General features: G+C 34.0%; 2 protein-coding genes across 3 annotated transcripts in view; one reads left to right on the plus strand and one right to left on the minus strand.

The window, feature by feature from the left end:
* Immp2l (inner mitochondrial membrane peptidase subunit 2) overlaps positions 1-16,353 on the plus strand; it is an 863,335-nt gene that overhangs the window by 403,915 nt on the left and 443,067 nt on the right. The window lies entirely within an intron of this gene.
* Positions 3,578-16,353, minus strand: part of Lrrn3 (leucine rich repeat neuronal 3) — a 34,336-nt gene continuing 21,560 nt past the window's right edge. The window contains exon 2 of the mRNA XM_013024064.1: positions 3,578-6,583. Within this exon, the coding sequence (XP_012879518.1) occupies positions 4,100-6,226 (2,127 nt within the window). The 5' untranslated portion in view covers positions 6,227-6,583 and the 3' untranslated portion in view covers positions 3,578-4,099. The remainder of the gene's footprint in view (positions 6,584-16,353) is intronic.

Consider the following 16,353-nt stretch of genomic DNA (forward strand, 5'->3'; position numbering starts at 1 on the left):
GAGAGAGAGAGAGAGAGAGAGAGAGAGAGAGCCTAGTCTCTGATCAGTAGGAATAAAAAGGAATTGTATTCTACATATCTATATCTATATCACAACATAGGTCTTCATTTGAGAATAATGAGTTCTTAATATTCAATGTTTAAGCTTTCTGCTTATTTCATTAATGAAATTGTTAGGTCAGATTTGGGAAACAACCTTATAATTATTTCAAGGCATAAAAAACTTTGCTAACTGTTGCATTCCCTACTTAAAACTTAAAGACTCGAGCCTGGTGCCAGTGGCTCACGCGTGTAATCCATAGCTACTAAGGAGGCTGAGATCTGAGGATCGCGGTTCAAGGCCAGCCAGGGCAAGAAAGTCTGTGACACTCTTATCTCCAATTAACAATCAGAAAACTAGAAGTGGTGATGTGGCTTAAGTTGTTGAGTGCTCACTCACCTTGAGCTGAAGAGCTCACAACAGTGCCCAGGACCAGAGTTCAAGCCCCATGACAAAATAAAATAAAATAAAAACTTAAAGAAACCTTGTCACCCAAGAAAATGAGAAGTTCTATCATTGAGAAAATATCTATGTATTTTACAAGAAGGTGAATCACCTATGTTTTGAAGGGTTTGTCTTTTAATAACTTTTATCAAGATTGGATACATAATTTATAGTTTTTATATTATTAAATCTAATTTTTCACTTATGTAAAATATTTTAGCTTTTCCTTTGCGTTAGAAGAATAACATAAATCTAGGCCATTTTTGTCCTTATCAAACATCTTCACTTTTTAACTGAGCACCTAAGAGCAGAAAATAGTCTGCTGACACTCGGGTTAATTTCTTGCTCTTTCCAAAACTTCATGGTACTGATAGTAACCTTTCTTTCCATTGTAGTTTTCCCCAAAAATAATCTAATTAATAATGCATTGTTTAGGATAGTGGGAGAAGCACTGCTGTAAAACTATGGAGAATGGGAAAAAAATTTCTAGTCTTTGATGTTTAACATTTCGACTTGGACTTTGGGAACCTAGATAGTACTCTAAAATAATAACATGTTACTAGGAGTTTTGGCACATTCCTGTAATTTCAGAAACTCAGGAGGTAGAGATGGAAAGATTTTAACTGGAAGCTAGCCCAGGTAAAAACTTAGGGAGATTTTTGTTGTTGTTGTTGACAAACAAATGACTTCATGGAGAATATCTTTAATTTCAACTATAGGCGATAGATGTAGAATGCTTGTGGTATAAAGTGAGACTATCTAAAGATCAACTAAAGCAATCAGCTACTTTAACCAGTACTTAATTTTATGTCAGGTTTAGGAGATAACATATGGAGTATAAAACACCATTCTTTTATTGAAGAAAATGTTTTTATCTTTTTTTCTCCTACTGGTGTTTTAGATTAAAATTTAAGAAAATAAATAGGACCATGATTGCTTTAAGCCATTTGTAAACAAATGCCTCATTTTACTGTTCTTTAGTAGATGATTATTCAAAGGCCTATTTCATAACAGTTTTCGGAAAAAAAAAGAGCTTGCAATGTATTGTAAGCTCTACTATCTGTGATGGTTCTTCATGTACATAAGTTTAAAGGAAACATACAAGGTACTTGTTCAAGTTCTTGCTGAACCATACAATACCTGCATCCTAATAAGGTGTATTTCAGCGCCTATATTTTTGACAAATAGCTGAGGTCCAGTTAGCTCTGTCCGTGGTGCTGAAACTTCTTGTGATATATGAGTGTGGCTTGCTGATAAATTCTAATGTCAGCCTCTGTGTGATAGTGATTCATCAGGTTGTAAAATTTCTGTTTGGGAAATGCATTAAATTAGTGGGTTTTATGTTTTTGTTGTGTTGAAATTAACAACATTTATCCTTTTGTTTTAAAGAGTCCATAGAAATTACCTTCTACATTGTCAAAAATAGCTAGAAATTAATTGGAAAATGTCAATTATATTGCAAAAGAAATGTCTAATATTAACAAATAAATGGACGTGACTGCAGGGTTGGAAATGTTTACAGGGCAGTGATATGTTGGGACTATGCAGCAAGCTACTGTAAAGAAAGCTACACATTTGACTATGAACCTGAACAATATGAATTAATGAGGGAGCCATGTCATTTTGTACAGATAAGTAATTTGCCTTTTAAAATTATGGCTTATTATTGTAGATAGTTTCTGATATTTCCTGAAATTTTTTTCTTCATATAAAATACATTTAATTTTGCAAGACTGAGAGGTTTTGTAAAAACAAGTTTAGCTGAATCCCTCAATGATATTTGTTCATTTTTTCAAATGAAATTCTTTCACTTTTAAATCGTACAAAGGATTTACAGAGAATTAGTGAGTTTCTTGACTTTATTTTAATAATTCACACTATTTTAAACTGTGATGTGTGGTCACCTCAATTATAGTCTTAGAGGGCTGAATCTTATTTTGTGTTTCATCCTAAATTTGTTAATGAACCTTACTAGTTTTTTTTAAACTGTCCTCTTAAATTTTTATATTAAAAATCTTAAACTCTCAGTCATTTGAAGAATAAAATGCAGTAAAATTATTTCAATATCTTTCTTAAATAAGATATAAAAACCATATTTCATAAAACTAAACCTAAATTTGAGTTTTAACAAAATTAATCTTTTTGGTGTAGAAATAATGCTATTCATGAAAAATTCATTACATAATGAAAATGCTATATTTTTAGATGTGTAACTAAGAGATAATATCCACAATATGCAAAGATGTTTATTTTTAATATGAAACTAAACAAATTAGAAAATAAAGTTAAATCTTTGAAATCACAAAAAGAGAAAAGGAAATATTTAATAGATGCTCAGTCTTCACTATGTCCTGTCATTTTTATATATTAAAATAGATGGACTAGTTTTTACCATTAGTCTCATGTAATTCATAGTAAAATTCTAAAACTGAGGTTTTGAAAGAGGACATCCTTGCTAGAAAATAATTATTTGCTTGCTATTTCAGTGGAGCTCATTGTGTTTAAAATCACAGACGCTGTGGCTCAAGAGGTAGAGCATTTGCCTTGAGCCGAAGAGCTGAGGAATAGCGCCCAAGCCAAAAGTTCAAGCCCCATGACCTACAAATAAATAAATAAAATATAATAAAATAAAATCACAGAAAAAAGTTGAAAACTGCATTTAGATAATAAGCCCTACTGAAATCTGGCACTATTTTCTGCAAAGCAAGCATCCTAAAGCTGAGCTAATATTAATTAGTGAAATAAGACATTCATTTGCTCAGGTATTGGATTTACATTATTTGAAACTAATAATTAAATGCACCTCAAAAGCTGCTTGGTAAAAAAATCTTTAGGTGAATATATAATTTCCAGTTAGATCTTTAAGTGAATATATAATTTCTTGGGAGATTTGATTTGGTTGATAATTAGTGTTAAATACCATACAGTTATTGCCTTTTAATACTGATAAAAAAAACTTTTTAAGTTGATTTTTATGCATCACAAAATTGCAACAAAATCCCCAAGACATTTCTTAATTTTACCATTCCAAATTTCTCTATAGAAAAGCACACTTGAAAACGATGTCATTTAAATGATATATGATCAGATGTTATTTCCCAGAAATTATTCTTTATTTAGAAACAAAAAACAAGACAAAAGCAATTGATTTTAATCCAAAATGTATTTTTCCTTATAAAAAAGGTCCACATACTCACTGTGTCTACTCTACAGAATTTGTCCTTTTTATTACACCACGTGTCAATTCAAGTTTATCTGGTCACTGCAAAAACTCGTGGCTAATGTGTGTAATACAACACAGGAGAGGTATTGCTCAGTTCAACTACTCTTATATACTTAAAAAAAATACAGAAATGTTTTTGTTCACTTTAACTGTAGTCCAGACATAAAAGTTACGTGAAAGTCCTAGAAAATGGAATTATTTTATTTGGTTGCCACAGTACCCTTTGAAGCCAGTTAATTAAAATGCTGAACTTGTACATATTTCCCTTGGTCAGAAGCAGCATTGGTGAAGTTTAACCCCCTTTTCTAGAAATTAATATTTCTCTTCCTATATTTTTTTAAATCATAGCTGCAGTCTTGAGTTTTTCTTTGAAGTAGGTTTAGAAGGTTGTTTTTAGGACATATTTGTTGGTGTACCTATGGCAGTTGCTTTCACTTCCAAAGATGTACTGTTTTCTTGGCCGGCTTCCCAGAGGTTTATCAGAGGAGGATAAAGCTCACTGAATGCAAGGGTTTGTTTGTGTAAGTAATTCTTTACATGGATATGTTCACCATTGCAGTTCATTTCTTGACAGAAGTAGCTGAAAAGACACATCACACTAATAATCCCCAGAAGTCCTCCAAGCCAGGCCATCACTATAGTGGTATTACTCTTTTCATACTCTTTGTGATCAGGGTCCAGGCCTTTTGTGGTGACGTTTACACATTGTTTTCTATTTTTCTGATAGACTGTGGGAACATCAATACAAATTTTATATTCAGTAGCTGGGTTCAGATGAGATAGATTATATACCTTGATATCAGAGGGTATTCGAGCACTTAGGGCAGCATGAGAATCTTCAGTTTTGACAAAGGCTGTCCATGTAACACTGGATTTGAGAATTTTAGAGCTTGTTTTCCAAGACACTAGAACTGAATTGGCCTGAATGTCTCTTATTTTAATATTTAAAGATCCATTGCTCTCCTGGGGGAAAGAACCATCCACTTTGATCATAATAGACTTTAAGTCAGCACCAACTAGATTAGTTGCTATGCATGTATATAAACCCCCTTCTTTTGGGGTGATGCCACTTATATCCAGCGTGCCTTCTGAATGAACATAGAACCTCTCTGTCAGAGTATTAGGCATGAGTTTTTGGCCAGAAGGTGTTATCCAGTAGATTTCAGGCTGTGGCTCTGCAGTAGCTCTACAGTGGAGGGAGACATAGCTGTCAACTTCGACATCCAAGTTAGAAGGAAAGCTCTCAGGAGCTATAAGAGGGAGACATATCTCCATCATGTCTCTGAAGTGCACTTGCCGAACATTCTGGCCTTGGAATTCAGGTGGGTCCACGCAAAACAGCGAGTCTGGCTCCATAAACCGGATGTTGGTTTTGTTCATGTTAATCCAGCGGATGACACAGTCACATCTGATAGGATTGCTATGTATGCTGATTTCCTTGAGATTTGGCAGAGACTCGATAGTCCCATGATACAGGGCACTAAGGGCATTGCTGTTTAGCATCAGTGATTCTAGCTTGGGGAGTCTGAAAAATGCGTTTGGATGAATGTAAGACAGTCTAGGGTTATTTGTAGCTTCTATTTTTCTTAAATCTGGCAAGTTATCCACAGCAAGACTGTCGATAGATATCAGCTCAGGCATATTATTTATCCCCAATTCCTTTAAGTGTAACATGTTGCTAAAATCACCCCTTCGTATTCTGTGAATTGGATTTTTATTTAGATCCAAAAATTTGAGGTTTACCACTTTTTGAAGAGCAACATGGGGCACTCTAATAAGCCTGTTGTCATAAAATGAGATGCTTTCTAAGTTTTCAAGTCCAACCAAGGCATTATCAGGTATTTCTGTGAGGTTTACTCCCGCTACAACCAGGCTGCGAAGATTGATAAGAGGCTTAAAGTTCATGTCTTTGATTCTGATGATTGGATTTTCCCCAATCATCAAAATCTCTAGATTGGGAAGAGCATCAAACCACTTACTGTTGATCATCTGCAGTCTATTTGAATTGAGATGAAGTCGAAGAAGATTATGTAGGCCAATAAAGGCTCCAGGTGATATTGTAGAAAGCAAGTTGTGATTAATATAGAGTTCTTGTAAGTTACTCAGTCCAGATAGACATTTTTCAGGCAGCTCAGTGAGTTTGTTTTCCTCCAGGTACACAGAAAGGAGCTGAGACATCTTTTTTACATTAATGTTGGTGACTGAAGATAAATTGTTTTGGGATAAGTCCAGGCCTGTAAGGTTTACTGGAAATTCTATGGAATACTCAATCTTTGCAATATTGTTCGTCTGTAGAAGCAGAACCTGTGTATCAGCAGGCAATCTAGCAGGGAAATTTAAAAGACCTAAATCATTGCAATCCACTGTAGATGCTTCCATATACACAGATCTGGGGGTAAACCAAGGCCTGACTTCACATGTACATAATTGTGGGCAGTCCACTTTTTTATCTACAGCTTGTACTAGAGTAGTGATAACTAGGACAAGTAGCACATGAATTCGGAGTGGCATGTCCTTCATCTTAGCTTTCTTCTTCAGAAATTTAATGGGTCCAGGAGTATTTCACAGTTACTTCTAGTAAGTACAGTAAGCACTGATTGATAAAGAAAATACTTGTGTTTGTCAAATGATGAATGCCATACAACTGCAGAGCTTTTCTTCACGGAAATAAGTAGGAGTGCCACAACTGCATTGCTGAAAGATGTCATGCATCGTGGAGAAAAGAAAGTTGTTATCTCCTTAATGGTAAAAGGTTGGTATGCTGTTTGAGGATGGAATATGTATAGATGGTCATAGGATATTGAGCAATTCATTTATTTAGGAGTATACTATTCATATCCCATGCTGTGGAGTCCTTGGAGGAATAGCGGCATTATGCTATATGCAATAAAAGAGAAAAAGAATTAGGACAAAAGAAAAATGACATAATATTTACTAATTATAACTACTTCATATATAAACAATATTAAAGCTTACAGTTGTCTTAGTATGTTTAGATAACTTCATCTTTGTTAAACTATGCTTTAAAAGCACTTGGATCTCAAGAAACATAGACAGTTAAAAATTTTTAAACTTTAGAAGTCTGAGGTTTCATTAAATGTAATAAATAGTCTCCCAAGCTTATTTGGAATCTTTAGTTTTATCTACTTTCAATAGTCATTTTATATATTACATTCTAACTGTTATTGAGGGGGAAAAAAAGAAAATGGCCTATAATTATGATGGATTTTGCCCCCCCTCCCTGCCAAAACACTTAGGCAAAATACAAAGGATATGCATAAATAGTACTTTTCCAACCAAATGAGTGAAGTCCATGTGGATAACATTAGTAGGAAAGATTATAACATAGCTGTTAAATGGACTAGAAATAGTGAGTGGTATTTAGCTGGATTTTGCATTTTCAGTCAACGTCTTTCTATAGTCTTATTTGTATAGGGTGACCTGAATCTTTACAGTATTAAGGAAGTGTTAAATCTAACTTAGTATAGATATACCTGTATTTTATTCTTAACTGAAGTTCAGATTAATGTCAGACTGTTTTATTTAATCATTGAGAATAAATTATGTGCCATTAGTCAATAACAATAAAAAAGCAACTACAGTATATCAGTAAAACGGGCTATTCAAAGAACTAATGGGGTATTCAAATATCTAAGAAGATATTCTTTAAAATGGATATCAATGTTTCACTGAAAGTACAAGTGATTATAAAACCAAATTGCAGTTTGGGTACATGCTATGCTTTAAAATGCCAAACTGCGTTTACGCAGATTCTCCATCCAGTTGAACTGCCCTTTAAGTATACAGAAGAACAGGGCATAGCCCAGCTCTTCATTCTAAGCCTTGTTGCTTTCTAGCAAATCTAGTATGCATCATCAGTCTCTGAATGTTGTGCCTTTTTTAACCCAGGCCCAATGTTGACATTCATAATGGTACTGGGGATTGAAGGTAAGATAATTTGAATAAATCAGTGACAGACCTGGACTTATGATCTTTATGTAGAGACTGTGTTTGTTTTTAAAGATGTCCCATTTCACAAAATTATAAAATCATTTACAGTTTAAAGTCACAGCTAATTAGTCTCTTCCTCTTAAATTTCAGAACTATGATATTATACAAAACTGAATCAGACCCAGGTATCAGTGGCTGAGGCCTGTAATCCTAGCTACTATGGAGGCTGAGCTCTGAGGATCACTGTTCAAAGCCAGCCTGGGCAAGGAAAGTCTGTGAGACTCTTATCTCCAATTAACCACCAAAAAAACGAAAGTAGCTCTGTGGCTTAAATTGTAGAGCACTAGCCTTGAGCCCAGAGTTCAAGCCCCTTGACCAAAAATCAACAACAACAACAAAAAACAAACAAAGGAAAACTAAGACAGAAAGTTTAGGTAACTACTAAATTAGTTTGAATTAATATTATCACTGCTGTTCTCATTATATTATTACTTTTAATTGTTTGACTCATACCAAGCTAGTACTTCCATAGTAATTTTAAAAGTTTATTAACTAATAACTCACAAGTTTAAGTATCCAGCAAGAAACAACATAGATAAGAAAAAAGAAGAAAAAAAGATGCAACAGATTTTTGCAGACTTTTTCCATGTTTTCTGTTAGATAAAAAGTGAAATGTCACAGTTGTCCTGTGAAGGGAAGAAAGTGACTTACATAGGCACTAGTTTTAAAATATAGCTAATTTTGAAAACCAGTGTTTTACTTCAGCACTAAGAAAATACTTTTTGCATTTTTTATTGTGAAAATACTGTACAGAGGGGTTACAATTACATGGGCAAGGTAATGAGTACATTTCTTATCAAGCATTGGTTGCCTCCTCCTTTGTTTCTCCTTATCATCCCTTTCCATCTCCCCACCTCCACCAATGTTGTAAAATTCGTTTTTCGACATAACATCTAGAAAAAACGTTTTTGCTGTTAACTCCTTGGGGATTTGGGCTAGGTAAAAATTATAAAAGTGGTGTTGATTTCAAAAGAGGGCTTCTCACTCTTTGTTTTATACATGCCTGTATAAAATTAAAAATAGCATACTGCCATTAATCTTAATCCCATTTTGGTTTTTCAAAATTCATATTTTCTGACCATTCTCACTTTCCAGACCCTCTTCTTCTTTTCTGAAACTTGTGTTTTGTTTTTGTTGTTTTTTTAATCTGTAAGAGTTCCTTTTACTTGCATCTTTAAAAATATGTTTTATTATCTTTAAGTGATTGTAAAAAGAAGTTCCCATTCTACACAACACTATATGAATACAAAGAGTCTGACAACATTGTCACCCATCACTCATAACCCACCCCTTCTCTCACTTTTCTTTTCTTTTTTTTTTTTTTTCTTTTTGGGTCCGGTCGTGGGGCCTGAACTCTGGGCCTGGGCACTGTCCCTCAGCTCTTCAGCTCAAGGCTAGCACTCTACCACTTGAGCCACAGCGCCACTTCCGGCTTTTTTCTTTTTGCTTATGTGGTGCTGAGGAATCGAACCCAGGGCTTCAGGCATGCAAGGCAAGCGCTCTACCACTGAGCCACCTTCCCAGCCCAATCTTTTCTTTTTTTTCTTTCTTTCTTTTTTTTTTTTTTTTTCGGTTGTGGGCCTGAACTCTGGGCCTGGGCACTGTAGCGCTGTACCACTTCAGCCATAGCACCACTTCTGGCTTTTTCTGCTTATATGATGAGGAATTGAACCCAGGGCCTCCTGCATGCAAGTCATGCACTCTACCACTAAGCCACCTGCCAAGCCCTTTTATTTTAAATTGAGATTAGGTAAATTTCACATATTAGGTAAATTTTACATATTTCACAGTATTGTGGAATAGTGATACTTAAAATCACAAAAACATTTTAACCTTCACAAGGCAAATTGTCATTATCATGGTCTATAAAGTTATGAATACAATTATTTTTTCCATATCAGGTGATATTTACATTTCTTTCCATTTGCTTAGTGTTAGCTGTTCCCCCTTTCCCTCTCATTCCTCCCTTCCCATCACCACTTGTTGTTTTTAAAGACATTGAATTAAAAAAAGAAAAACCTTTGAAGTTTTTTTATAGCTCAGAAAACCTTGAATTAGAACATTATTGATGTGTTTACCTAGTTTCCCATGTTCCATCAATTATCAAGGTTGTTTTTCTTCAAAAATAAGAATGGAGAAATCATACTTCAAAGTAAAATCAATATTTCACCTTCAGTTTCAAGGTATTTTGGACTGTTGCTTAGGGATGTGGTGAGGGGCCTAGGATAGGAATCAGATATTAAAGTAATTGTGAATCAACTGGTGAAAGAATAAAAAGTAGGTAGTATAATGAGAATTTTTTGTTGTTTTCACCCATAATATGGTAATTAGGCCATACTGAAGTCAGTGTTACTAAGGATAGATGGATTTTTATTAAGTGATTCCGTTTTTTTGAGTGTAAACAGCCACATGATCATGCAGTTAAGCATTAACAACCAACATAAAGCACTAGAGTTAACTGGCTGGTCTTCCACATAAAACAACCAAGTCAGTCTTTTTTTTTTTTTGGTATTCTGTTAATTTTAATGATAACAGAATCTCATATGTTAAAGCAAAATAAATTGAAACAGTAAAATTCAGAAGATAATGTTATTGAAGTGTCATAGGGAATGAAATTCTATTTTGCAATAAATTGCATTATTATAATGATGCTTTTAAATGGTTGAAGTGACAGATTCAATCAAGTTCAAAGTTAGCCTTTTATTAGAGATTGTTCTCTATTCTTCCTTTCATTTATTCTAACCAGTGTTTGAGTAAGTATTTTTTTAGTGGATACCGTTGTTAATCATTATGCTTTCATTTCTAATCTCTCGTTTTATATTATCTTTAAAATTTGAAAAATTAAAATTCTTTCATTGATGGATTTTAGTTTGCCAGTAAAGCAAATATGTAAATGTCTGGATTGCTTTAGAAGATCTTTTTCTTTTTTTGCTTGTTTTTTAATTTACAAAACACTGCAAGCCAAGGTCAGGTGAATCATATCAGTAATCCTAGCTACTCAGAGGCTGAGATTTGGTGATTAAAATTCAAACCCAGCCTAGGCAAGAACATCAGTGAGACTCTTTTCTCCAGTTAACCACTAAAAAGCCAGAAATTGGCTCAAATGGTAGATGCTAGCCTTGAACAAAAATGCTTAGTGACAGTGCCCAGGCTCAGATAGATAGATAGATAGATAGATAGATAGATAGATAGATAGATAGATAGATAGATAGATAGATAGATAGATAGATAGATAGATAGATAGATAGATAAGAGAAAGAGAGAGAGAGACAGAGAGAAGGTAGCACAAAATACGTATGTCATTTGTGATCTTTGAAATTTTCTCATAGTATATTTACTTTATTTGCTTCCCCATGTAGCTTTTGCCTCAGGAAAGGCAACAGGCCTAAACTATTTTATATGGGACACTGACAGCATGAAGTCTCCTAATTTACTCTAGCCTAAGAAAGCCATTTTAAGAGTTCTCATATCTTATATTTTTAATATATGTGAACACCCATCATCACTTGAGATTTCCTTCTAGAGTAATTTTTAGGTTTGAGAATCTAAAAATACAGATTGTCTCCAGATATAATTACATAGGGAACCTTGAATGGAGGAAAGCTCCTTTTTCTTTAGTAAAGAAGTTTTTGTTCTTTAGCTTCTTTATCTTTTCCATCATTTCTGAAACATTGATTGAACACCGACTTTTTGGCGGACATTCTTAGGCACTGGAAAGTCAGTCATAAATAAGATGAAATATCTGCTCAGCAAGTTCTCAGTTATGGAAGGAGGGGATAGTGAAGGAGAATGAATAGATTTGATTTATAGTAAAGGTGCGTACAGTGGGTCTGTGGGGGTACACAGGGGGGGAATGCCTAGTGCTGTCAGTGCCAAGGAGTAACCCAAATGTTCTGTGGTCTTTTGTCAAGAAGGAAAGAAAAAGAACTGGATTATGGTGAGCGACAGGTGAATAAAAAGATTTCAAATCTGTTTTCAGAAGAATTTTTACAATCCCATACCTTAAAAACAAAATATTCTTCCTTTCTTGTTTCTCATTACATGTATTTTAGAGTCTATACTTTGAAGAAGAGAAGCATTTTGATATTTGACGCAGGTTTTAAAAAAATGGATAAAGATAGAGGTTGCCATAGCTACCTTAAAATCCAGCCTTTCCCTTTAATCTATAGCAAATTTCTAAGATTCATTTGCATAGAGAATTTAAAATCTATTCTCCAATTATTTGACTTTATATTCCCTTGTTGTATGAGTCAATCTTTTTTTCACTTTGACCGGAAAGTTCTGTGTCCCATAGGTGCTGTTTTTTATTCTAAATTTATCCCCCCAAAATACTTCTTACCCCCAAAATATTTATTTTCCATTTTCTTCAATGTAATTATTTGAATGTACGTGTTAACTTTTAAGAAGAAGTATATATAGAGAGTGATTTAATGAAAGTCAGCTTAAAATATTAATTAGCCTGCTAGCAAAAAGTTGATGGAAACAATTTGCTTTGCCACTGAACCAGGACTCATCATGTGCCTTGTAACTGGGTTTAGAACACCTCTTTTCTCCTGCCTAAAATTATTATTAAAAGTTAGAAACTGTGATAATTTAAGAGTCTTTCCCATTTTAAAACTTACATAATGTTCATTATTGGGAATAAGTCAAAATTTAATATGTGTCTAATAACTAGTTGTTTGTAACCTTTCTGAGTTTAACCTTTGTATCATTTAGTTGACCACAGTTTTATGTTCAGTACTCTGGCCCTGTACTATAACAAATGGATCAGTGAATTTAGACATATAGGGCTTTTAAAGGTCATTGAATTTGCTATCTGCTGTCATTCCAAATTAATTCTTGCAACAATTCCCATTTATGTTTATGTCTACACAATAGTAAATGCAATAGTTACTTCAGTCATAAAATAATTAAGGTAAACTAGCCACTCAAAATTGAATTGCCTGTATTACATGTTTTGATCTAAATATAAACATGGATTCAAATCCATGTCTATTTTCATTTTGCCTTCAAAGATGTGTCTTAATGACTGAGTTCTATTCACCCTCAAATGATTATTAAAAATAGCATTATTCATTGTATTGTCATTTCAGAATGATGTTTCTTCCAAATACCCAGGTGCACTACTTTTGTTTTTATTGTTATATTTCTTCTTTGATAATGAAGTTTTACACCTGGACCCATTGCAACAATGAGATGTACAAGTCGTTATGTCGAAAAACGAACTTTACAACTTTGGTGGGGGGGGAGGATCGGGTGGGGGAGGAGGGGGGGAAGGGGAAACAAAGGGGAGGCAACAATGCTTAATAAGAAATGTAATTGTAACTCCTCTGTACGGTATTCTCACAATAAAAATAAATAAATAAATTTAGAAGGCACTTGAGCATTGTAGGAAGACAATAATCAGAAAATTTAGTTTCTAGTTTTAGTTTTCCTGCATGATTTGGATAACAAATTTTGCCCTTTAAATCTTAGCTTCTCACAAAATGTGCAATTAGAATGAATTTTCACCCTTATTTCCAAACTGATTTTTTTTTTTTTTTTTTGGTCAGTTGTGGGGCTTGAACTCTGGGCCTGGGTGCTGTCCCTGTACTCTTCAGCTCAAGGCTAGTGCTCTACCACTTAAGCCACAGCGCCACTTCCGCCTTATTCTTCTTATTCTCACTCTACCACTGAGCCACCTTCCCAGCCCCCAAACTGATTTTTAATGCTTTACAAAATCCAGAGCCTTCTTGCAGACTTGTGATTATAAAGAAGCTTGCTTATTACAAAACAGGAACAAAATCACATCCTGAAAAGCTTTCATGTTGGTATCGTGATTTCTATATATGGATAAATTACCAGCTTGCTGTGATACTGTCATTTCTCATTATGAAAAAGTTCTTATTTGTATGTATTTTTAATTACAGTTTTTGCTCAGCATAACACTTCATTAATAACATATGTAAGTTGATTTTTGTGCATCATTAGCAAAACAAATGATATATCTAAGCCATAACTTGGATCTTTATGCTTATATTATTTCTTCTATTAGCACCACCCTATATATTAGGATTCTCCAATCTACTATATGGTATAGCAGAATGTTGATTAATGGTTTTAGAGAGCCAGTGGTATTTGATTGCCTACATTTCCTTTTATAACTTCTTTTTTATTCTTACCTTGGTTTTTAGAATTTATATTTTCCCAAGCATAGCCCTGTCTGGGGAAAACTACTCATTTGTGTATTACCCAAAGCATTGACTCATCATAGTTTGAAGTATAGTAATCATATTTTCTACAGTAGAAAACACAGTATTAGAAAACTTGCTTCAGGTTGTAACTGAACTATGTATCTCCATTGAAGTTAAATTTTCAACACTTTAGCCACAGAATATTGTGAAGTATGCAAGTTCAAGAATTAGGAGACAGTGTGACATTTAGTGATTTCTTTTTACAGTTACCGTCAAGCTCTATAATTACATTATTTTGCAATAACCTTTAATACTCTCAAAATAATTTCAACATATTTTTGTGCATAAATAATACACTTTATAAACAATAGGATTTACATAGATTGCACAGTATTTTTAGATTTATTTATTCTAATGTTTACATGTTTGTAAACTTGTATAGAAAGAATGCAAATTCCACTAATATTAGATGTAAGTTTATTAAAAATATTTCTAGGATCCATACACATTCTTGGAAATTCCTTGATTTCTTTTTATTGTATGCCAAGTCTATTTATTGATATTGGTAAAGAAAATAACAAAACATGTGTATAGATGTATATGTATGTTTGTGTATGCTGAAATACTTTGGCCATGTTTGGGAAATTCTGGATATGAGTAATGAAATTTATGCACTAAATTTATCTGTATTTTCCAGTTTTATTCTTGTCTACAGCTGTTTTGTTTAGTTAGGTATCAGTTTATACTTTAATCTTACACATGGGTTGAAAAAAATAGTCTAACCAATTATGCTTTCTTTATTTCCTTGGTATATTTTATCTCCAAAGCCTCATTCTTACCATCCAGTTCCAGATTTTTGAGTAACAGGTAGAGTGAGTAATTTGTAAAGACTGCCTTCATCTTATCTCAAAGGAAATTCTAGTTAGGTTATTTTTTCTGGCACATTCCCTTGACTGGATGAGAGTAGAAAAGCTCATGCCCTTGCCTTGCAGGATGATGATTTGGAAATGCATGTCTCACGTAGACATGCTTTCAATTAAACTGCATTTCAGATGAAAGCATTTGGGCTAATTATCTAGATAATCCTAGCAATTTCATTTTCTTCTCTACTGGAAGATAGCCAAACATCCTGCCTTTGAAGTCCCTATCCTTTGAGTTACCTGAAGAGGAAGGCTGGGCCTTTCCTAGTGTAATTATATATATATATGAATGATTCAAGCTTGAGTTTGTCTAAAGATGTACACAGCTAGATTATCTTATGCTTTCTGATCTTCTCAGTACTTCTTTCCCTAAGGTCTTATGTCTGGGGGACAAAACTAGCATGCACACACATGCACGCACGCACACACACACACACACACACCACAGAGTTCTGTTTGATTACTAGTCTTTTATGATAGTCTGATGTACTATAAAAAAGATGACATCCAGAAACTTTGCCTCATATTTATACTTTTTGATTAACTCATTTTCATACAATGGGAATCATTCATTTTAGAGAAGGCAAAGAAACATCTAGACAAGAATCCAAGTGCTAAACTATAGATGTAGAAGAAAGTATATTATAGTTGCAGTGTTAATACAGCCATATCAAAATTGTGAAGAGCTTTTTTTTTAAACAGTAACGCACAGTAAATGGTGTCTAGGTAGTTGCATTTTTGTTTGGCATATAATAAAATTGGTTCCTTTTGCTATTTTAGAACCAAATATCAGTGTTTTCACCAAGATTGGGAAAATGAAACATGTTGTGAAAGAAAGTAAAGTAAAATGAACTGTGGTAAAATGCAGTATATGAATTGTAGCTCAATGTTTTCATTTGGGCTTTGGGGTCTGTCCCTGATTACCATGTGTTCAGTAATGAAGGATTGTTTTCTATTACCTAAAGGAGCGGGTCAAGCTGATATGGTCTGTATTGTTAGTTCCTAACAATGAGCATGGATTTGTGTATCTATTTTTGTTTCCAAACCATGCCAGATTTCCCTCTGTTCTGTGGTTTTCTCCTTACAGTCTCACAATCTGCTTAAAACAACATTGCTGTATTTGTGTCCAGGGAATACAAGAAAATATTTTAAAATAGAACAGCAAAAACTCCATTGAAAGCTTGAAACAAGTTTCCGAAATTATGGCTTTGAGTTTCAAATGCAATCTTTCAAGCAATATGCGAAGGCAGTTTTCACGAACATATGCATGTTTGTGCATCTTGCTTTGAGTAGAAATTAATTACCTTGGAAGTAGTGAACTCTTTCTCTAAACTTGTGTTGAGAAATGATTAATGTGAGATCACTTAGTGGCATTTTTGAGGACATTCCCTCACTTCCCTCTTCCTTCCTTCCTTCCTTCCTTCCTTCCTTCCTTCCTTCCTTCCTTCCTTCCTTCCTTCATTTTTTTCTCCCTTTCTCCTTCCCTCCTTCCTCTTTCTCTTTGTTTTTCCCTCTCCTCTCCCTCATTCTTTCTTTTCCTTCT

This window comes from Dipodomys ordii, unplaced genomic scaffold (assembly GCF_000151885.1).
Source record: "Dipodomys ordii isolate 6190 unplaced genomic scaffold, Dord_2.0 Scaffold72, whole genome shotgun sequence".
Lineage (NCBI taxonomy): Eukaryota > Metazoa > Chordata > Mammalia > Rodentia > Heteromyidae > Dipodomys > Dipodomys ordii.